The sequence below is a fragment of the Phyllostomus discolor genome, chromosome 1 (genome assembly GCF_004126475.2).
Source record: "Phyllostomus discolor isolate MPI-MPIP mPhyDis1 chromosome 1, mPhyDis1.pri.v3, whole genome shotgun sequence".
In the NCBI taxonomy this organism is placed as follows: domain Eukaryota; kingdom Metazoa; phylum Chordata; class Mammalia; order Chiroptera; family Phyllostomidae; genus Phyllostomus; species Phyllostomus discolor.
Genome location: NC_040903.2, coordinates 183,896,381 through 183,922,219, shown reverse-complemented (window position 1 = coordinate 183,922,219; position 25,839 = coordinate 183,896,381). Strand labels below are relative to the sequence as shown.

The window sequence follows — 25,839 nt, the reverse complement described above, 5'->3', positions numbered from 1 at the left end:
CTCTGGAAAAATACTGAAACCTAAGGAAATAAAACTTCTTAAGAATGCCTGTTTAAGGAGCAAACTTTTTTTTTCCAGTTAGTGCAACCTGCTGGCTTTTAAAAAGGGTTTCTTTGGTATGAAAGTAAAACATAAGAGAAACACAAATCTTTGCAGTTCTAAGTGAACAAATGAGGGTACACACTTCCTGGAACACAAATCTCACTAAATATGTTTACTGAAAAAGAAACCTCAGTTAAGGGGACCAGAAAAGGCTATGACGTCTTGAAGAAATTTCAAATTGACTGACCACATAACAAATGTCTTTATACAATTTCTTTAAAAACCAGGTCCTTGCCCTAGCATATGGTAAATTACTGTTTACAAAAACGTACAGATTCTCAGAGAACTGAGGTATTAGAAAAATGATATATTCACATAGCAAAGAGGTAGTCATGAAAATCCATAACTAAAAATGAGCCTACTTCCTAGCACTTTAAAACCTTACATTATATCCCCTGCCTTTACATGTTTTAAAGAAGATATATTTTGGCACTTAGGTGGTGTTATTCCTGTCTTTTTCATATGAAAATTAAACACTGATTGCTCTCAACTTGAACATGGGCCTTGACAGCCCACCAACGGGCTGTACCAAGCCTGGTGCTCCCATTCCGGCTCCTGTCCTTTTGATGAATCACTTGCTAGATGACCAGCTAGAATCAAGGGTGACACACTGTGACCAGAGAACACAGCAAAACTAATCTGGTTCTCTCAGAAACAAAACCACTTGCCTTCACATCAGTATGATTGATCTTCCAGGATTTAAAAAATAATGAGTCAAGTACAAATATGATATTCCTCCATGTCCCACTTTGACCACTGGTAATGAAAAATCAACCTCATTTAGAGATGTAAAGATTTCAAATTCATCAAAATGAAAATTATGCTAAAAAGACGACAGTCTCATCAGAAACCAATTTTTTAGCACTTGAATCTGTGCACCTCCACAACCCAAGGAATTTCCAAATGATAAAAACTGGAAAAGCCTACTTCCCTCAGAAGTACTACATAACAGGGGCAGGAAGTGAGGTGGTGTCACTCGGATATTGTATTAATGAAAGTTTGTCAACATAAACAGTACGGCTACACTCTTTTGCTCAGGCAATTTTTAATCATGATTCTTGTTTCGTATTTCAATAGATAGTGTGGTCTTAAAAATTCTCTACAAAAAATGCTTTCCTTAGCTTTTGCTGCTTAAATGCTATCTAAAGTTATGCTGTCCAATGCAGTAGCCACTAGCCACATGTAGTTATTTAAATTTCAATGAAAATTAAAAATTCTGTTCTTCATGCTAGCCACTCTTCAGGGACTCAGTAGCTACATGTTACTAGGGGCTAGCATTTGGAGAACACAAAGAACATTTCTACCATCATAAAAAGTGCTATATTAGACAGCACTGACCTGAAGAAAATGCAGTGTACCATATGCTCCTGAGAATTTTCAAACTCATCTTTTCTTAAAGTTGTTTAAAAGTATCACTGTATTTCTAGGCCAGAGATTAATACCAATCCCTGTTCACAGGTGTGAAAGAACAGTATCAATTTCCTAGTCCTTACTTAGATAATTTATTAAGTATTTAAAGTTCTCTATAAGAACCAAGTAAAACATAAACTCAGATAGTTTCAAAAGACCATTAAAAATTTACTATGCATGATAAAAGTAATTTAATAGTCAAGATTAAAACAGATCTCTTCTAATGTCCATAAATCTTGACAATGAAAGCATAGATGAATACCATTTAAAGCTGCTCACAAGAATGGGACAAAAGCCCTTTATATAATGTTCTTTTATACTATAGGGTCTTAGTAAGGATAAAAAAATTAAGTACAAATAAAATAGAAAATTAGGCCCTGGCTGGTGTGGCTTAGTAGACTGAGTGCCAGCCTGCAAACCACAGGGTCGCAGGTTCTACTCCCAGTCATGGAACATGCCTGGGTTGTGGGCCAGGTCCCCAGTAAGGGGTGCACGAGAGGCAACCACACACTGATGCTTCTCTTCCTCTCTTTCTCCTTCCCTTCCCCTCTCTCTAAAAATAAATAAATAAAATCTATTAAAAATAGAAAATTAGAATAAAAACTCTTAGAATAAACTGCTATGAAACAAGGACAAAAGAGTTCTGATTTAATATGCTCATTTGTACTGATATCTGACATATGAGTTGACTAACTGAATACGTTTAGGAAAATCAACTTTATGTTATTTTCTAATTTATTTTGTCAGAACACAAAGTAGAGATAACAATTGTATATCACTTCTTCCAAATAACTCTAAGATGGGAGACAGGAAGTGGGAAACAATAGATTGCTTGGGTTTTGTTCTTAGTAGGTAAAACAATTCAACCATAAAACGCACACAGCTGTATCTAAAAGAAAAATGCAAACACAACGTAACCATACTTTATTTGACTGCATCTTATTTAGACAGCTTGCACATTTCAAATCCCATTAAGTCTCTCTCTCGAAAAGGGTATGGGACAATAGAAGAAAATTATGCAGCAATATCCAGTCATCAAACAGCAGTCCAATATTTTGAGATACACGTGATATTTTATAGATACTCAACTCATATCTGACGTCAATATAACTTATGGTTATGTCTTCACAAACCTGAAAGCCCTGTAACATTATAGCACTCATTGTAGTGATGTCATGGTGCACTGAAAATTCTGATGCACTACCAATTTGTTTTTAATCTATGCTCCTGGAAAGTGATGAATTTCATGATTTTTAGACACCATAATATACACATCCAGTCTTATACATGTCAGCCAATACCGTAACACAGGGCAAGGTAAAGTTAAAACACGTGACAAACAAACTCCTTTACATAGATTTGTCAAGCAAGTGGAGAGGGTAATCTGGGGAAGAGGCAGAAAATATTAAAACCAATTTTTAATAGTAATTTTTTTTCTTTTTAAAATTTTGCTGGCTTCAACTTCAAAAACTACTGTCTGGTTTCTGATCTGTGGACTTCTCTTGAGTAGTTTTAACATAAGGAAAATTATAACCAGTCCACACATCAAAAATGGTAGTATACCCGTTAGCTTCTTCAACACTAACATATATATAGCTTCATGGTAGCATGTATAAAAAATGTTCAGCAGTATTAACTGCCAAACCAGTGTCAGTGGATAGTACAGTCAGTCTTAAAGAGGCAGCACCCCTTTAAAAGAAAGTTGCACCAATTTTGCTCAGTTTTAGCCAAGTGAACTCACTGTATCAATTTTAAATGGAATTGTTTTAAGATTACGGAAGAAAAATAAAAGCCCAATACCAATGCCCCTTCAAATGCAATTGAGATTTGGTTCTGGTACTGGGTTATCATGTTGTAGGTTAAAATTTTAGTGAGCAGTTTTTGCTTTCCCAATTAAAGACATAAAATAGATGTTGTTATTCAACATACACCAGTTTAACAATATGGCAACCATATGACTTTTTAGTCACATGGTTAAGGTCATATTTACAAACACCCAGTCAATTCAGCAAAACTTGGTCAATTCTGGGGGAAAAGGTCAGTAGTGATGGCTTCATTGATGACCTGCCAAAAACATAAGGGTTGAAGTGAAAATCCAGCATGTATCTACTTTGGAACTGTCCCCATTAGCGAGTCAACCAAATGTATGTTCAACACTCATTACCTGTGAACCAGCAAGTCAAATATAAAGTAGTGAGATAAAATCTGATAATGTAATTACTGAACTGTTTTAGTTCAGTTCTCCTCATATTAAAAATAACAAGCATCACAATGACTGGTATTCTTAAATGCTATAGACCAAATGAAGTTTGACCAAAAACATCCTCAAAATGGTTAGCTGGAAAGCTGAGTATTGTAATGTAACCAAAATTCTGCCCATTAAACTTTCAAGAGCAATACAAAATGTAAAGGAAAAGTTTTCTTTAAAAATAAGAAACTATAAATGACCCCACCAGCAAAAAGACTTTATTTTCACCAAATCTGTGTATCTTTATTTTAAAAGTACTTGTTATCATGTTCACTTTCAAGACATTACACTGAGCAAAGAGCAGCTTTCCTTTTAAAAAATAAAAAAAAGAGACAGCAAACTTTCCTGAAAGGGGGCTTTTACCAACTGTTAATGGAGGTAGGGCTTTTAAAAATACAGTAATTATAGTCATAAAATAAAATTCCAACCAAATCCTAGAGCAGAAGTAAAGCATATCCAAATTAAAGAAAAAAAAAAAACATAGATTCCTATAAAACATTTTCACAGAGAATGAATCTTTTTTTTTCCATGGGTACCGAGGTTTTCCAGTTAAATAAATTATCCATCACAGGTTTCCTGACTCAATTAATAGCAATTTCACTTTAAGATTTGTTACAGTGCACAGACTGGCCAAAACATGGTGTAACTGATGAACATGGTGATGGCTATTGAAAACCCGTAAGAATGCATTCCAAAAAAAAAAAAAATTTCCATTTCTCCCTTTTGTTTTTCTAGGAACTAAGCAAAGCTCTCTAAAGAATTTGCTCAAATAAGTGGAAAGTATATAAAATCAGTTTAAAGTGGATACAATGCACCTTAAAATTTATTTCCAAGACCAAGAACCAAAAGCCGAAACATGTTAAGAAATGAAAGCAATGTGAGAATCCTAATCAGGTGGGAAAAAATTCCAACTACATTGTAAAGCTGTTCTTCACAGCTTAGCAATAATTTTGATTAAATAAAATCATACCAGTTTACATTAATTTTCTATTCTTTTCCAAAAATTCCCTCACTCTCAAAAAAGAAAAGTGCATCCAAAACCCAGCAATCCCCGGCTCCATCAACTTTTCTCATCTGCTTTGAGCCATTTCTCAAAGATTTTCCAAGTAGATTCAACCTCTTACTTTAAAGTAAACCACTGTGTCACTCACCTGGAAAAAGTATCCAAATTATAAAAATCTGAAATAATTTATTATCAAATTTAGAATTTAAATAAAAACAAAGTTTGCTTGCAAAGGCCTTAAAAAAGGAAAAGGTAGCATGCATTTAAAAACTAGAGATGAAGACAAATATACTTATCTACACAGGCACTGGCAGACGCAATTTAATTGTTATCTTTACTCATTGTAAGACACACCCAACCCTAAATTTTTCATTCACTAATCACTGAGGTACCAATATTCAAGAATGGAAAATTTAATATTGAAAAAATAAAACCTAAAATTGAAGCTTTTCCCCCACCCCCTTCAGAAAACTATGGCAGGTTTCATGTGAAATGTTAGAATACTTAAGAGACTTTTACAATCTACATTGGCTTTTTTCAGGAACAAAAATCATGTTCCACTTACTGGTTCTGTGGTAAAATGATCACTGTGTAAATAACATTGTCAGCCGACTTTGCAAATGAACAAACAAGTCTTGGCTATCAACTGGCACATCTTGTTGGTACCAAAAAAACTCTTTAAGTTTAAAACAATCTCTTTTAATTCAGAACAAATGCGCCATGCCAAAGTGCAACAAATATTGTGCGACACTCAATGAGACACTGACAGATAAGAACTGCATGGAAATTACTAAATCCATCTGCAAAGCAATTCTGTACAAATTGCATTGCATGCAAAGGTCGATTCTGCGTGGTTGGAAAGTTGTTCCTTGATGTCAGTTTCTCAACGCAGCCACAATTTAAGTCGCAGTGCATCAACTCCATTTAAATAGTATCTGAACAGCCTCTTATCTCGAACAAAACCAAGATTTTCATAAAGTTTCAATGCAGACTTATTCGTTATTTCTGTTTCCAAAACAACCTTTAAAAAATAAGAAAAACTAAGTTATAATGTTATATATTTGAAACTAATTTATAATTTCATAATTTGACATATCACTTATAAACAATAGATCAAATATTGTTTAAAAATATACCATAATTGTTTTAAAATTGATGGCAACACAATAACTATTAATGATATACAGAAAAAACCAAACATAGTCATCAAAAGTTTAACAGCAATTCTTTTTGGGGGGCAGGTGGGTGGGAACACAGACATACTCTGTTCTATTGATTTCTGTGATGTTTGGAATTTTTAGTAGTAAGAATATATGTTTTATACTAAAACAAAGATAGATTAGTTTGCTGTGGAGAAAAGTAGTGTGACAAAAAGATAACGAAAAGAAAAAAAGCAACAATCAATGGTTCAAGAAAATAAGCCAGTATTTCAAAGTATTCACTTTGACCTTCAACTCCTATATTTTCCTTTGTTTGTCATCATTTGTCCCTGTGGCAACTACCATACTTGTTTAGAGCCTGGACCAGAGTCTGCAAACTACAGCTGCTGGGTTAAATGTGCCCACCTCCTGTTATTGTAAATAAAGTTTTATTGGAACACGGCCAAACCCATTTGTTTACATGAGGTCTATCCATGGCTGCTTTCTCAATTTACAAGGACAGAATTGAGTAGTTACAGCAGAGACCTATGGTCCACAAAGCCTTAGATATTTACTATCCAGCATTTTGCAGAGAAAACTTGCTGAACCTAGACCAAGGTATCCAAACTTTAGTGTACTTGGAGGGCTTGTTAATACAGATTGCTGAGCTTCACCCCCAAAATTTCTGAGTAGGTTTTGGATGGGGCCAAGAATCTGCATTTTTAAAAACTGCCAGATGATACTGGTGCTGCTGGTCAGGGGACTAAATTCTGAGAACCACTATCTAGACATTATAAATATCAACACTTTAAACAGAGACATAAAGCATTCGTGTCTTGCTGTGTCTTTTTTAGTATTATTGAACCAAAGGCCCTGACAACGTAGATCTGATACTTTTGAATATTATGATTTTCTTTCCTCAGTTTATTTTACCCTCCTCTACCAAAACATTTATTTTACCCTTCTCTACCAAAACATCATTTATCCCACTAACCTTTCATATTCATAGCTCTATTTGCTTTTCTATTGATTCTAAATCTACCTCATTGAGAATTATCAACAGTGAGCCAGTTACTGTGTGAATGTTATAACCCTCAGATGTTTGGAGTTGGATAAAAAAGGGCAAACATAATTAAACAGAGGCCCAAGTGAAGCCTTTGAATCTCTTCCTGTTCCAACTCAAGCTAGAATTCAACCAAAAGATGCAAATTATACAGAAAAGACTGTACCTCGACTCATCAGACACAAAATTGAGCTCATGATCAATTGCTCCTCCGTAATTCCACGCCAGTAACAAGATCTCCATCCCACCAATGCCTCAGACCTGAAGCCTGAGAGTCATCTTGGAACTTCTTTCCTGTCCACCCACATACATACATACATTCAAGCACTGAGTATTTTCAATTTTCTCTCTCAAATCTCTCTCAAACTGATCCTCTTCTTTCTATCCCCATTGATACCACACTCTAGTACAAGCTGCCATCAACTTTAAGTACAAGAGCCTCCTAACTCAAAAAGTCTCCCATTTTAAGTAGTGTGATTAATATTCTTGGCTTGTCCCCAAGAAAAAAGTCTGTAAGTAAAGATAATCTAAAGCACAGGTGGCAAACACAATGCAGGAGGGCTGAATTCAGCCCTCCACCTTGTTTTATCGGGCCTGGCACCTTGTTTCTACCTGGTGGCAGCACTGAGCTCTCACTTAACTATTAAGGAGTAGTTACATGTATACAGTCCTAAAGTTACATTTCAGCCCTTTGAAAGGCAACCTCGAGGCCGATGTGGCCCCCCACCCCCCGTGAAAGTGAGCCTGACACCTGATCTAAAGAGACCTAAAAGGCCAAACAAAATCTGGCCTCTATTTACCTTGCCAACTTTATATCTCTCCCTTTGCTTCCCAATATCAACACTAAACTCAATTTCTGGAATCCACCAAGACCTTTCCTACCTTACACCTTTCACATACTCTGTGTAGAAAGAATGCTCTTCCTACCCTCCTTGCTTTCAGCCTTAGCCTGTCACTTCCAGACTGAGTGGAGTATGTCCCTTTCCTTTTATATAATGCCACAGCACTCTGCACTGCCCCTTATTCAACTGCACCCTCACCTAACATTTAGGGAGTACGTCATCTCTCCTAGTGGGTGAGCCCAACAAGGGCAGTTGATCACAAGTACCTCCTTCACAGCTTTTTCCTCTGTACTTAACATACTGCCTGACACATAGAAATCTCTGAAATATTTGTTAATTATAACATATATGTTCTCAGCACCTTTCATTATATTACATAAATAATCACATGCCAAATACAAACTTTTGAAAGATCTAAGAACAAGTAATTAATAGTTCAGGATCAAGAGAAAACATTCCAAAGAAGGCATGAAATAAACAGTTGTAGAACAAACATCCTGGTTTAAGATATGTAAAAAGTCAACAATTTCTCTCTGCTCTCAAAAAACAGAATTTAATTTCCAGTAATGTATGCCATCCAACACTCCAGTCTGGTCTATACAATTCTGAATAATTCTCCTGGTTACTTTCTAGAATTGTTTTAGGCCAGCACCTATTTACAGCTAAAATGTTAAATCAAAGCAATTAATATGAAAAACAAAACCACAACAGCATAAAATGTGGAACTGATTTCACAGAAATTAAAACAAGTAACAGTTTTTTTTTAAATTAGCTAATATTTATTAAAGGGTTACTAAGTACTATGTAAAGTATTTTACATGCCTTATGTCATTTTACATGCATTTGTCAGTTATTTTCATAATAACCCTATAAATAAATATTAGTATCTCCAATTTACAAATAAATGAAACTCAGGGCCAGTCTTTCAATCTGAACTAGAGCTTACTAATATCCACTGTTCTATACCTCCTCCTGATTACTTTCCAGAATAAAAACAACACAGCAAATGGGAGCTCTAACCTACTTAAGAAACAATAAAGGAGAATTAATATTTGGCAATCTAAAATATTCAGAACATCTGCAGCTCACTATGACTACATAAAATACACAAAGGTTTTGAATGACATAGAAAAAAAATCACACAAAGGGCTAACCTTAGCTAAAATGAAGATGCTCTTGGCACATTCACATTTTCTAAACAAAGAGGTCATGTATTATTTGACAAAATAGAAAATGCCAGAAAAACATGACTACTTTTTAATACTAAATCACTTATATTCTTATATATTAAAAGAGAATGTGGGTTTATACTGGAAATTCACTAACTATTCTTTTAGTCCACATCACAAGAGTATTACATAGGAAGCCAATGGATAATGAGGTTATTTTGGTTCTAAAGAGACTTGGCAAAGTTGAATTCTACTTAACAGAAAAAAAAGGATTACAGTGAAGTTCCACGAATTCTCTTAGCAACAAACCATTGTCAGACTAAGCCAAACCACTACAGTTTAGAAAGCTTTTTTAAATACATAGCCTGGGTGCTGCTGGAGGGAGGACAGGCTTCTTCACTGCTGGAACCTAAGCACTAGCTCACTGTCTGGCACCCCACAGGCTACTTAACACTAATAATGTTGAAAATACCATCATTGCTCTTCATAATATCCCTTTAACATTAGAATTACCACCATACTGCACAGACAAAGAGACAGGCCATAAAAAGTTGAATGACTTGCCTACAATCACACAACTATACTAAGTGACAGCAGACAGACCTGGAAGCCAGGCTTCTCATGCCCAGGTCTTTAGTTAGGCTAAACTCACCCAAAAATCCTCACAGCTTAAATAACTCCATTTTACTCTGTTCTTTACCTAGCAGCCTCAGTCTCATAGCCAAAATGTGTTTCCAGTTAAACTAAAAATGTTAAACATACAATTACTAGACACGAAAACCTTAAAAGTCATCTTGTACATTATCATAAGATATATGATAATGTTAACATGTAATAGGTTATTTAAATAAATTAGGCCATTAGTGGTGAGAATGTGAACTGGTACAGTCTTTATGGAAAATAGTATGGAGGTTCCTCAAAAATTAAATATAAAACTATCAAGTGACCCATCAATCCCACTTCTAGGTATATACTTGTGCATCCAAAGGAACCGAAATCAGAATCTAAAATCACTATCTGCACTTCCATGTCCATTTCACAGCATTATTCACAATAGCCGAGATATGAAAACTTAAATGTCCATCAAGATATGAATGGATAAAGTAGTATATATATATACAATGGAATGTTTTTTAGCCTTAAAAAAAAAAAAGAAAGCTCGACATTGTGTCAACATGAGTGAACCTAGAGGTTCACTAAGTGCTAAGTGAAATACGTCAGACATAAAAAAACAAGTACTGCATGATCTCACTTACATGTTAAAACTGAAATGGTCAAACTCAGAGAAGCAGAGAGTAGAATGGTAGTTGCCAGGAGCTTGGGGGTGGGGGAAATGGAAGATACTGGTCAACTAAAAATGTTTTAAGGTCACATAGTACACACTTCCACTCTATTAAGAAATTTTGATTCTGGTGTATTCTCATCATATGAATTAGTACTGAGTATTAATATCATAGTAATCATACCTTAAGTCTGAAAATAATTTAAAAATTTTAATTTCCAGAGGTGAGATACCAAAGACACCTACAGATTAAAAAGTAAAGTACTATTCGTGCTCTTCAATCACCTGTTCCATTCTAAATTATTTCATAAAAAGTACATCAGATTACATGGCCACCAAGTGGGTTCATTATTTTAGGTACATAAGACCTATTCTAAAAAATACATTTCAGAAACTCACTCATGCTATTTGCATATGTTTTCCTTCCTACCCCCCCAATGTAAAACACAAACCCAAGATGCTTGTTCTAGTAGCCACAACAAGCCTGTTAGAAAACAGGATGTAAACAAATTTAAGCCAGATCAGCAATATAGGTAATGTATTTCTTATTCATGAAGCAATGAATCTAGTTGTTTCTTTTTTTATGCTGTAACTTTTTAGTCAAGCTATATAAAAATGAAAAGAACTTTAGTTAATAAGTTGTTTTAACATGTCTAATTCTGATATAAAAAGTTAGGGAAGTCATAGTAAAGAAAAATAAAAACATATGGAGATTATATCATTATTATTTGGGCAAAAATCTAATCCACAAAATATATACATACATTTCAACTCTATGATTACTAACTTTGGTTTAACTGACTCTGAATTTATCTTAAAATGACAAGTGGCAACCAAAAGCAATATAAACATGACTCAAGGCCATAAATTCTGCAAACAGAATGGAAAGTAAAAATTGCCCGGATGTGCATGGGAAGGCTTCATGAACGAAGTTTCCAAATGTATCTGTTAATAGGTTCATGTATTTTATAATATCTATTTTTGTAAGAATAATAAAAAAACCCCTGCACTACAACCTAAGTAGTAGCAAAGGTCATTTAAAACCCTTCTCAAATATTGTTCTGAGATTTTATCAAAATCCCTTAATACTTTAAAAGAAAGGTTAGTCTAAATTAATGAAAGTAAAATCACATGTTTATGTTTTATAATTGTTCACTGTATTCTTACAGAATTATAATTTCTGAGCTTTCCTCAAAACAATGAATTATATACAGAACTACTTTTACATATAATTTTGCTTTTACCAAAAGGCATTTTAACAACTTAGTTAACCCTTCAGATACATTTTTCCATCTTAGTACACACAGAACTAAGTAAGGCAACTACTGTTCCTAGCAAGGAGGTGCAGATAAGATACTAGAAACAAAGAACTAATCATTCAGCAAAGACTGGTTCAACAAAGTACTTCTAAGAACCACACACTCTATCATAAATGCCACCCTAAGAATACTGAAGTAAACACGAAAAAGCACCTCTGCTCTGCTTAGCTGCTAAGACACAGACTCTGTGCAGGAAAACTTAGGTGAAGTACAGTAGTCCTCCCTTATCTGGGGGGATATGTTCCAAGACCCCTATAGTGGATGCCTGAAACCATGGGTAGTCCCCTACCCTACATATACTATGCTTTTTCTTATACATACACACGTATGATAAAGTTTAACTTATAAATTAGGCAATTTCACAGGTAGAAGATTCGTTCTTACTGTAGATCTCAGCAACCTCAACATACAATTTTTAAATTGAGAACTTTCACCTTTTCACTTAAAGGAAGCACTGCACTCACTTTATGGCTTCTCTTTGGCATACGTAAATTGCCAGCATACCACTCTTGTACTCTGATGCCACTACTAAGTAAAATAAGGACTACCTGAATACAAGCACAACAATACTGCAACAGTCAATCTAATAACCAAGATGGCTACTACACGACTAAAGGGCAGGTAAAATACACAGCCTGTATACAGTGGACAAAGGGATGATTCAAATGGAGCAGCACATTGCCGGCGTGAGATTGCCACATGCTATTCAGAATGGCAGGCAAACTAAAACTTATGAACTGTTTATTTCTGAAATTTCCCATTTAATATTTTCAGACCATACTTGACCACGGGTAACTGAAACCCGAAAGCAAACTGCAGATAAGTGGGGTTGACTATATTACAAAAAGGGAAGTCAAGAAAATCAGAGAAGGTGCAGGGAATTGTGTCCAGAAGGATTAAAATAAATTAGAGAGGCTGCTGATATTTGAACTGGGTATTAAACTGAGAAGTATTTTAATAAGCAGAAGAGGACCAAGAAGCTACCCGTTCAAGCAAATAATCAGTTAGAAAGTAGTTACAAAGGAGTAGAGGAAGAAGAAAAGAAACCAAACGGGATGAAATGGCAATAGAAAGTGGAACCAACAAACATACTACTATAAAAAACTAAAAGGAGAGATGTCTGGTCAAGACAGTGGCATAGGTCAAAACATCAAAATTACTACTAAATATAGAACAACCATCACTAAGAACTGTCAGAAATCAAGTTGAATGGAAATCTGACAACTACCAAATTCAAGAAACCATATTTACCCAGACAGGTAGGAGGGGCAGATACACAGAACCACCAGTCCCATATCCCTGAGTGGTGGATAAAACTTCAGAAGGGTTATCTTGGGAGTAAGGAGCCCCACCCCACAGGTCCAGTCCCAGGAAGATAAGTCCCCATAACCTGTGGCTGCAAAAACCAGTGGGGACTGAGTTGGTTGAACTGCTGGAGTCCCAAGCTGTTCCCCTTAAAGGGCCCACAAATGGACTTAATCAGACTGAGCTCCAGCGCCCCGCGGTAACAGCTTGAAAGGCACCAGTGGCATACGGAGAGGGACTGAAGTGTCTGGTATCAAAGTGAGAGCTGGGGGACAGCTTTTGCCTAGACAGAAAAGTGGGCAGAGGCCATAGTACCTTTTCTGAACCCTCTCCATATAGCCACAGAGCCAGTGGGAGCCACATCTAAGAATCGATCAACCTGGATGACACTATTAGCCCTACCCTGGAGATTCCCTGAGGCTCCATCCCACCCAACCTATAGGCCCACCCAAACTGTTAACAGTAGATTTTCCATATGAATGGCAGATCTTGACTCATGCTTCACAACTTCCTAAATCCTATCAAACAAACAATAGCTGGCCTCAATAATCCCTAGCCCCCAAACCTCTTAAGTGGCTCCAGGCCCAGCACTAGCAGCAGCCAGCCTATATTCACAGCTTGGCTTTGCCTGGGAATCTCCAAGCCCTGCACAAGTAGCAGCCATCTCAGATTGCATTATAGCTCAGACAGGGTGGCTCCAGGAAGAACACAGGTGGGGGCTGACCTTGGCCTGCACCACACAGGAAACTCCAGTGCTTTAGCACCCAGTGTACAGCTACAGACCACATCGGAGCACCACCATCCTGGCCCTGCATATCTGATAACTCCATGTAGGGCAGAAGTTGGCAGCTAGTGGTCACAGCCAGGCTTTGCAACAGACTGGCCTGGCTAAATCCCTCCCACTGACCTGCCAATGGCAATCAATATTCAACTACAAGAGGAGGATGTACTAGGCCCACACAAAGGGTGTACCCCGAGCATCCAGCCTGGTTGATAAGGGAGGCTGTGACACTGGACCCTACAGTACACCTACTATGTTAGGCCATGCTATCAATACAGGTAGTCACAGCAGCTGTACCTAATACATAAAAACAAACACAGGGAGGCTCCCACAACAGGGAGACAAAGAAACATGGCCCAGATGAAAGAACAAATCAAAACTTCAAACAAACAAACAAACAAAAAAACTAAACAAAATGGAGATAAGCAATCTATCAGATGCAGAGTTCAAGTAATGGTTATAAGGATGCTCAAGGAACTTACTGAGTACCTCAACATGATAAAAATGATCCAACAGAAACAAATGATACACTAAGTGAAATAAAGAACCATTTACAGGCAAACAACAGTAGAGTGGATGAACCTGAAAGTCAAATCGATGATTTGGAACATAGAAAAACCACCAGTCAGAACAGTAAGAAGACAAAAGACTCCAAAACCCCCCCAAGAATATTATAAGCAGCCTCTGGGATAACTTCAAGAATTCCAACATTCACATCATAGGGGTGCCAGAAGGAGTAAAGAAAGAGCAAGAAATTGGAAATCTACCTGAAAATATAATAAAAGGAAACTCCCCTCATTTGGTGAAGGAAATAAACATGCAAGTCTAGGAAGCACAGAGAGTCCCAAACAAGATGGATGCAGAGAGGCCCACTCCAAAACACATTATAATTAAACTGCTAAAGGTTAAAGATAAGAGAATCTTAAAAGCAGAGAGAGAAAAGCAGTTAGTTACCTACAAAGGAATTCCCATAAGACTATCAGCTGATTTCTCAAAAGAAACTTTGCAGGCTAGAAGGGATTGGCATGAAATATTCAGTCATGAAAGGCGGGGACTTAGCCAAGATTGTTCTGCCCAGCAAAGATATCGTTTAGAATAGAAGGGCAGATAAAGAGCTTCCAAGACAAGAAAAAACTAAAGGAATTCATCATCACCAAACCTTATTACATGAAATGTTAAAGGAACTTATTTATGAAAAAGAAGAACACCGAAACTATGAACAATAAAATGGCAATAAAATATCTATGAACAATTAAATCTAAAAAACAAACTAAGCAAATAAGAAGAACAGAGACAGAATCATGGATATGGAGACCCTTTTGGTGGTTGCCAGATGGGAGGTAGTGTGGGGGAATGGGTAAAGAGGTGAGGGGATTAAGAAGTACAAATAGATAGTCACAGAATAGCCCTAGGGATACAAAATACAGTATAGAAAATGGAGTAGTCAAAGAACTTACACACATGACCCATGGACATGAACAAAGGTGTGGAGAATGCCTGAAGGAGTAGGGGGTTCTGAGTGAAGAGGGGCAAAGGGGGAAAAATTGGGACAACTGTAATAGAATAATCAATAAAATACAATTAAAATGTTAAAAAATTAAAAGGAAAAGGGGGATAGAAGAGTATGTTCCTGTTCTAGTTGTATGGTTTAAAACTCAATGAAAGAAAGGGAAAGTAAAATCCTTATAAAGAGTAAATGAGAGTTCTATCCCTTCATACAGCAAATCCTTTACCTGAACATTTTTTTAAAGCATGAAAGAGTCTAATTCAGAGGCAAAGCTATTCACACTGCAGAAACCATCTATTTAAAACCATACAACTAGAATAGGTTCATGAAACCATTCCCATTTCAGTCTAAGATTAAGTACTACTCACTGTTTCAAAAGAAATACGATCAGAGTCAAGTTTTTGGGTCCACAATGAAAAGATTATTTCTACCACAAAATATATCACTAATTTAGGATTTAACCTTAGACTAAAACAATATAACCAAAATCTCCATATCCTTTCTCCCAACTTTCAAAGAAAAACCAATACTATTTAAATATCTGATCAGTTAAATAAAGCATGTCTCACAGGTACCTAACTAGGATAACTCAGAAAAGGCTTAACCGTAAGGAACATAATATTTCCTGCTCATAGCATCCCTGTTCACTGGAAACCACTCTACTCAGTAGCAGTAGGAAACCAAAACATGGTCTCACCACACCAAAGTTTCTCCAAAATGTTACATGCTATTTTCTGCAAAGCTTGACATTCTTCTTGATGAGCTGTTTAAGCCAGTGTGGCTATGGCCCAAATACATAGATGTATACTCATAAACGTATGCAAATTTTAGTTACCAGCCATGTAAATTATCAAGGTCACTGTACCTTTTACTTTTTGATATTAAAAGCTGCGAACAATATGAGATCCTCCACCATGTGTAATTATCTTATTTGGAGTAAAATTAAATATCCTTAAATCCCAGGACTTCTCTGTGCTGCTTAGTATGTCTGTAGGCCTTCACACACAACCACCATTTAGTGTGATCTGTCAGAATACAAACTAATGTGAACAAGAAGCATGAGAATATTCTGCGGTAAATCTCTATATTCTGACATGGAAATGTGTTCATGAGATAGTTAAATGGAAAAAGTATTACAGAATAATAATTATGATTTGATTTTTATAAAAAAGTATTACATATTTGCATACAGGTGTGCTTAGAAAATGGTAAGATGCATATGCATATCGAAAGATTAATAGTAGTTGTAAGTGGAAAGATGAAGAGTTGAAGAGCATGAGGACAGTGAAAGAGACTTTATAAAACAAAGTGCACACACACACAAAATGGTTAACGACTGTGTCTAGATTTTGTACAAAACAAACAAAAAAAAACTTAAAAAAACGTAACCAAGACAAGTAACTTATTAATGTCAATCTGTTGGGAAAAAATACTCGATTTCAAGTATATTGTAAACTTTCTAAGGCACATTTGCCCTCCAATAATAAAGATAACTGTCACTTCTTTTGCTCATAAAGTTACTATACATAAAAATGCAACTTTGTTCCTTCTCAGTTATCATTGCTAAATAGACATCTATACTTCCCCTAACTTATTCTTTCCCAAATTATTCAATAGTAAATCTTAACATTCCCAACCATTACCATTATTTATTGAACATCTACCATGTTTAAAGCCCAGGGCTACAGCATACAAAGAAATTATACTTGCCATCAGGCCTTACAAACAAGCTGAAAAGAGATGCTCTTAGATTAATATACAGACAGCTCTACATTTAAAAAGTGGTTGTCTTCCCCCCACCAAGCACTATCATTATTTAATGTTAAAAGGTATTTTTCAAATATGAGGTGATAGTTAGCCAACAGCTGAAAAAATATTTAGAGAGAAAATAAGGCTTATATGCAAGTAAATTACAGTAAGGTTTGCAAAAAAAGCTACCTTAAATAACTGATAACAAGTCCTCTGAATACCAATTCCTCTGAGTATCAATTATTTACTGAAAATGTCTAAGATTTCAGCTTTACATTTTGACACAAAACAAATTTTAGCTCCCATTAACTTCTTAAAATTTATTCTAAGTCAAAATTCATGTGTGTTTAAATAATGTATAATTTCAGTACAAGCTGTATCTGTACAGTAATAGTTTGTAATAAAACCTGGAGTACAATTATTATGGACTACTTATAAAAAATATACAGTAGAATACTGCCCAGGATAAAAGGTCTTAAACATTTAGAAAGACTTACCTCATCACAGTCTCCTTCAACCATGGCATATATAGCTTTCTTAACCAAGTTAGTACCTAGAACATAGATCTGAGTATTAATGAAGGAAAAATGTAAGTAGTTTCTTAAAGATAGCTAAATTATAATATCATAATAGACATAGATATGTCAAATGCTGAGTTCTACCCTGAATGCAGATACACATATTATCTCAACTCAAGTAAGAAGACTTTTAGATTTAAAATGAGAGGCCAACAGAACCTACACATAGCAACATAGTAAGCTTCCTCTTGAAAGACCTAAGTCCTGACATATTCCTTTTTCTCAGGTGTAATCATTTGCTCCAAGCAGTAGTTTGTGCTATTCTGTTTGAAGGGAAAAGGGAAAAAAGAAAAAAGCAAGATATAGTACAGCCGAGCAACCCAGGAACCTCTTGAGCTGGCCAGGACTCAATACATGACCTTTGAACCAATCTTGCCAAAGATCATACCAGAACTGCTATGATTTAAAGCAGGCCCAAGACACTGGATTGGTTCCTACAAACCTTATAATGAGCCTAGGCATACTAAAGTCTGGCACTCCCAAATGATGTCAGAGGTATGTCTGCAAATGCCTAGCAAAACATATCCTAGTTTGGGGTCAGATATATTTGGTACACTAAAGGGCAAACAACTGCCAAATGTGATTTTAAGAGAAGAAAGAAGTACACATTTTATAAGAAATCTCTTAATTCTCAAAACATGAGCAAACATGCATTATATGGGCCAAACAAAATGTCTGAGGGCTAGGATACAACCCTCAGGCTACTGGCTTCTGCCCTCTGAAATAGCCATTTGCCTATCATTTGCCATGAGTTCACATCAGTTCTTTTTAATGCATCAATGTCTCAAACTTGACTTATATATTAAGCCTGATTCATTAAAAATCTTAGTGGTAAACTATAACATTTTAAGTTGGTTAAACCTAATGTAGTAAGTCAACCTATTCATAATAATTTCCCATGATATCTACGAGTCTGCCTTACACTGGACAATAACACTAATGGTTGAAAAAAAAAAATACAAGTGACAAAACTGTTAGTAATTAACTACTGCCACGGCATCAAATATTCTTTCCTGAATGCGAACTTAGCTTCAGTATATCCCAGAATTTGACATACTCAGGCAGCTGCTGGTTTACCTGATCTTTCATCTTGAACAAAGAGCCAGTAGTTCCTAAACACTAGGACAGGCTTACATCACTGTCACCTGGGGAAGCTTCAGCCCTGCTTCTAACAGGACAAACAAGATTCTCAGGGGGAGGGGCCCAAGTATTTGTTTTTAAACTACCCAGATGACTCTAATGGCCCTTATAAGATTAACTAAAAAATGCAACAAAGGAAGATCCACAAAAGAGATGATTGGGAACAGAGAGAATTCTTTTTGCAGGTCTTCCCTGAATTGTTAACATATAGTGTTTGATAACTAGTACTAAATAATGGTTAACGATTTCTCCATAATTTTGCATTCACTGAGGTCCACTTCACCCAAGTATAGACAGCTGCTTGAGGACTATGATCAAGTACCCTAATAATGCTATCAAAAACTGCAGTACTTAGTATATAAAAAAGCATCCTGAACATAAAAAAAATGTTTGGAGGTAAAAAATAGGTCACCTGCAAACAAAACAAGACCAGAGGCATGGATACATGGAACAGACTGACAGATCTCTGAGTGCAGGGGGTGGGGGTGGAGAGAATGGAAGAGATTAGCGGAAGAACATGCATACATAGCCCGTGGACACAGACAACAATGCCGTAACGGCCGCAGGGCAGGGGGGAATGGGGGACATCTGTAATGGTATCAACAATTAAAAAAAAAAAAGGTCACCTGCTACTTATTAGACAGATAATCTCTCAATTAAATCAATACAAAATTCACTGAAAACATTTTAGAAAGTTTGAAATAAAAACAATCTTAGCATCATGCTCATTTCTACATATTTACATTTAAGTCTTTTGCTTCAAAAACAGAAAAGAAAAATAACTTAATGCATTCTTTTAATTACATAATATTTTTCTTACCAATGCCATTTCTCCTGTATTTGGAATCCACAGCTAACATGGCTATATAACCTCTGCGGAACATCTTTTTGTGCATGTCCAACTTGCAAACGATGGCACCTACACACTCCTCCCCTACCATGGCCTTAAAAATAAACAAACAGTTATGAAGAACATACTGCCATCAGGTACTTCACCCAGGGAAATAGCAACCAACTAGTGGTCAGCATTTCTGAGGGAGGAAGAAGTAATGAGAATTCTAGTGAGAGAGCAGACGTTTCAGAAATCCCAAAGCTCCTTCAAATGTTCTAGTTTTAAAATCTTTCAGTAGTCTTTAGAACATAAATTTCTTTTGCTTATTATCAAAGCATGGGAGGGAGCAAGAATTCCACAATGTAAACATTTGAGTATTTTATAAAAGGGTTCTAATTATAATTAGCTTTAAAAGAGATTTAAAATTACAATTATTTGTAATAAAGACCTACATATTTAAGACTTGGGAAAGGGAAAATATGTGATAATAGTTTCTTTAAAAAGTCTACTCATTAAAATATGATAAAATACTGTTTAAATCGCTTATCAGCCAAGTACAATAGTTTAAAATTTAATTATAATAAAGCATTAGTGAAGATATGACATAATATTTATACTTGAATAGAGTTAGAGTTTGATCAGGGAAAAAAATGTAAAAAATTTTCAGAAAAAGGATTGTTTTAAGGTATTCCTTGGATCCTACCCAAGGGGTTTTTATTCTTGAAGTACTACAAAGATTAGAGATACAATGGTCTTACTTTTAGGACACTCTTGGCAGTGTGAGTCATTGTCATACAGCTCACAGAATACCTAGAACTCAATACAAGAGCTTTCAATTTTACCGAAAATGTACAGCTTTCCAGAGTCTTTAAGACCTCCAGTGTCACCACTGAAAATATTTTTCAAAAATTCCATCACTGATAGAAAGTTCCAGTGATATGGTATTCTGGTAAATGTAAATAGGGAAATAGCTCCAACTGTTTAATACTGTTTCAGTGAGAAATACTTGTTTGCTGTAAAGAGTCTTCATTAAAAAAAATTAAAATTTGAAATTCTCTTGATGAAATTGACTTTTCAGAAGAAACTATTTCAACAACAAAAAACAGGAATGGATTAAAGATTATTAAGCAGAATCCAATTTACACTTCTTAATACTTATTTTAATTTAAATTTGTTGTGAGATTTTTTTAGTTCATCATTTTATAAAATGCATTAAAAGCCCTTGGCTTAAAAAAAAAATTGTGGAGAAATCTTTTAGGCAAGATCATTTTAATCCATTTCATGCAAACTTCAACCTCAACTAGGTCAGGAAAATCCTTTTGAAGGAATATGAAATTCAACAATCCACCCTAATTAATTTATTTTATCACACAGCCCTATTTTGAGCCAACAAACCTCTAAAATTATTTCCATTTTCAATCATAATAAATCAATCTGATGCTCTCAAAATCTTTTGAAAACCAAAATTTCTTTCTGTATTAAGACCTGAAATATACACAACAGTTAAACAACTCTGACAGCATTTTCTGATATGAAAACTCACTTCAAAAATAGGTGTGGTTGTGTCAGTGTGTGTACATGTCACAAACAGTACATTAAAAAAAAATTTGGACCTAACCCCATTAGCTAGGGAAATAGAAAGCTATATAAATATATAATACAAAACTGTAGAAGAGCCATTCTTCACAGTTAATAAACCATCCAGAAGAGGAAAAATTTAAAACCACTAGATACAATACAGCTGGACAATACTTTCAAATTAGAAATTTCAAATCTTCTTTGTCCTTTGACCAAGGAAGTAAAACCCAAACAAAGCATATTAGTTCCCTCTAGGACTAGATTGATTTCTTCCTGATTAAGAATCTATAGGAGCAAAAACCAAGTTGTTTTTATACATTATTACTAACAGGATGTTGGTAGTGAGGAAGCTCAATGCTATTTTTTTCCTGGTAAATTGCTGATAAATATACGCTTACAAGAATCACTAAACTGCTTGTCGATTTTTCCAAAAGCTTCTGCACATACATTTGGAACACAGGCATCAAACGTGTTCTTTTTTTCAGATGGGAACTGAAAAATTCCAGCAAGGTTAAGACAACTCTAAAGGCCAAAGGCTTGTCAATCTATAGTACTTGAAAAATATAAATTGTATGAATTAGAGATTCCTAAATTCCAGAACACTAAAAATAGGAAAGAAGTGTTTCCAGAGGAAGCCGGAAAGTTAAACTTAGAACAAATAAACGGAAGTACTATACATCACTGGTAATAAGTTTAAGAAGTTTGAAAACACACCTACAACTAAAAATACCATGAACTCAAAAAGATGTAGTGAGAAATTAGTTAAGTACACAGTAACTGACAGTGCTTCCCATTTGTATAATACTCTTTCACATGTTACAATTATTAGGAAGAATAACAAAATGTAATTCTGTTAGTCAAATATAATCAAGTACTGGCAATTTTCTAAGGTCCAACCTCATTTATTCCATTTAATCCATTACAGGTTACTCATGAAAACCAGGGACAGTTTGGAAATTTCTAATCACTGAGATTGATTTGGGTAAGGACAATGTGTCCCTTGATGAAGTATAACTTGGTGACAATCATGTTCAATGAATGGGTCAAGGTTATGTCATTTTTCAGGTTCTTGTTTCCATGAGGCCAGGAAATTTGGGTTCTAGCATTACCTCTCTGACACTAAATATCTAGAGATTTAAACATTGTAAAGTCACTCTGGTCCTTACTTTTTTGCATTAAAAAAATAAAGTTGAGCTATATTATCTCTAGGGTCCTTTATAGTTTTAAAATGATATGATTTAAAATAAACACATACACTTAAATTTGTTTCATATAGTTCTCATAGGAAATTCAAAATTTTTAAATGCCAATATAAAGGCTCCAGCGCTACAATGGCCTCTAATTGTTTAGCTATTGCTTTATGTTCCATACCACTAGATTATATTTGCACTAGTAAACCTCTATAGGTCAAGCACTTGCACATATCTCCATTTCTAGATATTTAGAATTTAATGTTAAACTGACTCTCAAGGGCTAAAGTACAAAATAACTGGTGAACTGGGAGGAGTCTACATAAAATCAAAATTAGAGTTTACTAATACTAAATTTATCAGGGTCTAAAATGGCAGACAAGTTGAGAGAGGCCTAGATAGTATCAGAACTCAAAAGTTTACTAAATATCATATACTAGGGTGGGCAGAAGTAGGCTTACAGTTGTTGAATAGTGATGCAATAATTAATAAATAATACAATTGTTTCACATATCCATGACTTTAAACCTATTTTTGCCCACCCCTGTATATACCCAACTATTTTCTGAAATTAACAGAAACACATATAACTGTTTCAATTCAAAGTGTAACTCAATTGTACACTTCTGTGGGTTAATTTAAATCCAGTAAATAAATCTGTAATTTTTAGTAATTACAATGGCATTTTATATGACATTTATAATAGTGCCAAAAAATCATTTTCCCATTTTTTGATACAATGGTTAGAATCTTAAGAGGAGTTTCATAGAATATAAACTAGTTTCCATGATTAAGACAAATGTACTAAACTGAAGTTTAGCAAAGGAAACAACAGAAAATAGGAGAACTACAATGCTAAGGATATATTTTCAGATTACCACTAAACTACAGAATGAAAAAGATGGATTTCTGAAGTATCATTAAAACGTCTTGCAGGGAATTACCAAGTGCAACTAAATCAATGCTGAAATAAACAGTGGCAGTGGCTTTTCCTTTTACATATCATAAAATCCTCCTTAAAAGCATGTTGCCTTTCAGTCAAATTCAATGGAAACAACATGCTTGTGATCACCTGATACAAAGCATATATCTGCAGTTAATATTTAAGTGAAGGCTTCAAACAGAATAAAATTGGTAAATATAAATGGAAAGAAGCTACCATGTAAAGTTTTAAAAACTTGTTCAGCTTATTTATAGCCAGGTTTTTTGGCTTACACACAAACAAAAATTTTTGCCAATTATACTTCACACAAGCCAGTGTTACTACTAGTATTTAGGCATATCTATGACCAGTTTCTTAAAACATAATACATCAATAAGTTAAAAAAATTAAAAAGGAAACACTTTTCCCTTAGAAACCCACTTGGAAAAAGGCAGGTATCTGGATGTGGAATTTAGTAACAATTTCACACTTAGTTTCCTACATTTCGCAAAAAGGTATTTTGTTCAAGTTTCAGTTTTTCAGCCACCAGAAGTGTGAATAGCGCCTTCTGCAATCAAGCACCAGAAAGCAGGCTGGCTACAACTGTTAATTGTCCTGTTGAAGGAAAAGGAAACAATCTCCATGGTAGAATACGCTTGTAAGATTTAATTCTCCAATGTGACCACGTTAAGTTTACTGACAATCATGTTCACCAAAACATGTTTATGCATACACTCTTCCCTGATTATAGCTGTAATTGAGAGATTAATAAGGTCTGCAACGAACAGAATCATGTTCAAATTAAATGATTGCAAAGTACTCTGAGAATGAGGGAGGGTAATTAAAGAGGTTAAACATTATTATAAGCTAATGCAAACAGGATACAAAACCCCCAACACGCAACGTACAGGCTTGTTGCATTTACATCAGTATCAAGTTAACCGAGCTCAAGAGGTCTCACCTTGCGAAGTTTCATTAAATACCTAGGAGCGTGTACACGCACTCAACATCATGTCAGGTACTAGGAAACGCAGCGCAGATCCACTGCCACTCTGCCCTCACACTCCCTGCCCTGAGCGGCCTGGGTCTCGCTGCTGGGTTCACCCTCTTTTCATTCCATCCCACTTACCAAGAAACATAGCTGTGGCCAGTTGTGGATAAAATATCTATAGGTATAAATGGAGTAGGGTTCAGACAGATCTTTGGTGATCAGTCTCATGATATCGGGCATTTGTAGCTCGGATTCATATCGGACATAACGTATCGTCCGATCCTCCCCAGGCTCAACCTCCCGGCCCGAGGGGCTTCTTAAACTGCAGCCGGCGGTCAGGGAAGAAGACAGCAGCCGCACCTGCTCGTCTTCCTCCTCCTCCTGCTCCGCGCCCTCCGCCAGTCCATTGCGGGCCGCCGCTGCCTCTGCGGGGCTGGGGAGCGCAGTTCTTGCATTACTGGGGAGGCAGTGAGGGGGGCTCTCGCCCGAGTGTACCCCGGATCCTTTTGTTGCAGTTGCTCTGGGGCCCCCGTCAGGGGTGGCCGTGGTCGTGGCCGCCTCGGCCGCGCTTAAAACCTTGCTCTTGAGAGACGCGGCCGCCCGGAGGTGCCGCAGTTCGGGGCTGATCAGTCCGTTGAGCTGCAGCTGCTCCTGCGGTGGCTGAGGGCACCGGAGGCACGGATGCCCCTTGGCCGCCGCCGCCTCGCTGCCCGCCGCACTCCTGCCGCCGCCGCCTTCGTGCTCCTCGTCGTCCTCCTCGTCCTCGCTGCAGCAGACGAGGGCGGCCCCCGCCGGGAAGGGACAGCGGGGCTCAGCCACTGCCGAGGCCGGAGGTGCCGGTGGTGGGAGGAGGCTGCTAGGCCCAGGCGGTACCTCCGCCATCCTAGAGGCGACACAAACCGAGAGCGGAGGCCATGAGACCCGGCCGACCAGCGCGGAGCAAAGGGGGCGGCGGGCGGGGGACAGCGGAGGTGGGGGAAACAAAGGCAGAAATCGTACCCCACAGAGGCGTCCCCCCAATTCTGCGGCTCCCCCCGACCCCCTCACGCTCTTCAGCGCCGCCCAGCTGCTCAGCCGGCCACCGTCCCCGTGTGCCCGGGCCCATCCGCCAGTCCTGTCACCGCTGCCCCTCCCTGTCCCCTCCGCGGGGCTCACCCGGCACAAGTCCCCGCCGCCACTGCCGCCACTCCTCTTTTTCCTCAGCCGCTGCCGCCGCCTCCTTCGCCGCCGCGGCCGCCTCCACCGCCAAGGCTCACACTCAGCCGCCGTCGCCGTAAAGCGCCTCGGCTGTTACCCCGGGTAAAGTTTCCTGGGCCTGGCTTTACGACACTTCCCTGCCTGCCGGCTGCCGGGGCCAAGGGAAAGGGGCGTGGAGGGAGGTGACCTGTGGAGGGGCGGGGCCGAAGGTGTCTCAGGCGGGCTTCGGGGGAGGTGCGTGCTGAGGAGTGGGGCTATGGGGCGGGGAAGTTGCTGAAGGCTCTGGAGTAACTTGTTTCCAACCCGCTCTCTCTGGCTTTGGAGTTCCTCGGAGTTAGTTAGCAGCGCGGGGCCACAGAGAGCTGGGCTGGACGGGCACTCCCCGTTTCAAGCCAACCGCTCCCACGGAGCTGCCGAGAAGCCCGCCCGCTCCGGGCCTGTCGATCCCGCCATTTACAGGACTCTTAAAAATGTTTTTTGCTCAGTTGTATC

At 37.2% G+C, this 25,839-nt stretch overlaps 1 protein-coding gene across 2 annotated transcripts; it reads right to left on the bottom strand.

Annotated features, from left to right (window-relative positions):
- Nucleotides 1-2,409: 2,409 nt before the first annotated feature.
- On the bottom strand, nt 2,410-25,505 carry NAA30 (N-alpha-acetyltransferase 30, NatC catalytic subunit). Of its 2 annotated transcripts, none has more exons than XM_028505500.2 (5): nt 25,306-25,505; nt 24,289-25,033; nt 19,458-19,581; nt 17,417-17,472; nt 2,410-5,784 (listed from the first exon to the last, which is right to left on the bottom strand). In XM_028505500.2, exons 2-5 carry the CDS (start codon nt 25,030-25,032, stop codon nt 5,647-5,649), a joined length of 1,062 nt encoding a protein of 353 aa, XP_028361301.1. In that variant the 5' UTR covers nt 25,033; nt 25,306-25,505; the 3' UTR covers nt 2,410-5,646. The 2 variants fall into 2 exon arrangements, with proteins under 2 accessions (XP_028361301.1, XP_035866225.1); XM_036010332.1 differs by lacking the exon at nt 2,410-5,784 and adding an exon at nt 15,326-16,195 and having other exon boundaries at nt 25,306-25,462.
- Between the last annotated feature and the right edge of the window lie 334 nt (nt 25,506-25,839).

Bases quoted from the DNA above. Each gene is read 5' to 3' on its own strand.
- NAA30 (XM_028505500.2), bottom strand. From the start codon at position 25,032: ATGGCGGAGGTACCGCCTGGGCCTAGCAGCCTCCTCCCACCACCGGCA. The intron at 19,582-24,288 runs GTAAGTGGGATG...TTTATTTTTAAG, and splicing joins GGCCACAGCTATGTTTCTTG to GCCATGGTAGGGGAGGAGTG. The intron at 17,473-19,457 runs GTAAGAAAAATA...TCTATGTTCTAG, and splicing joins ATACAGGAGAAATGGCATTG to GTACTAACTTGGTTAAGAAA.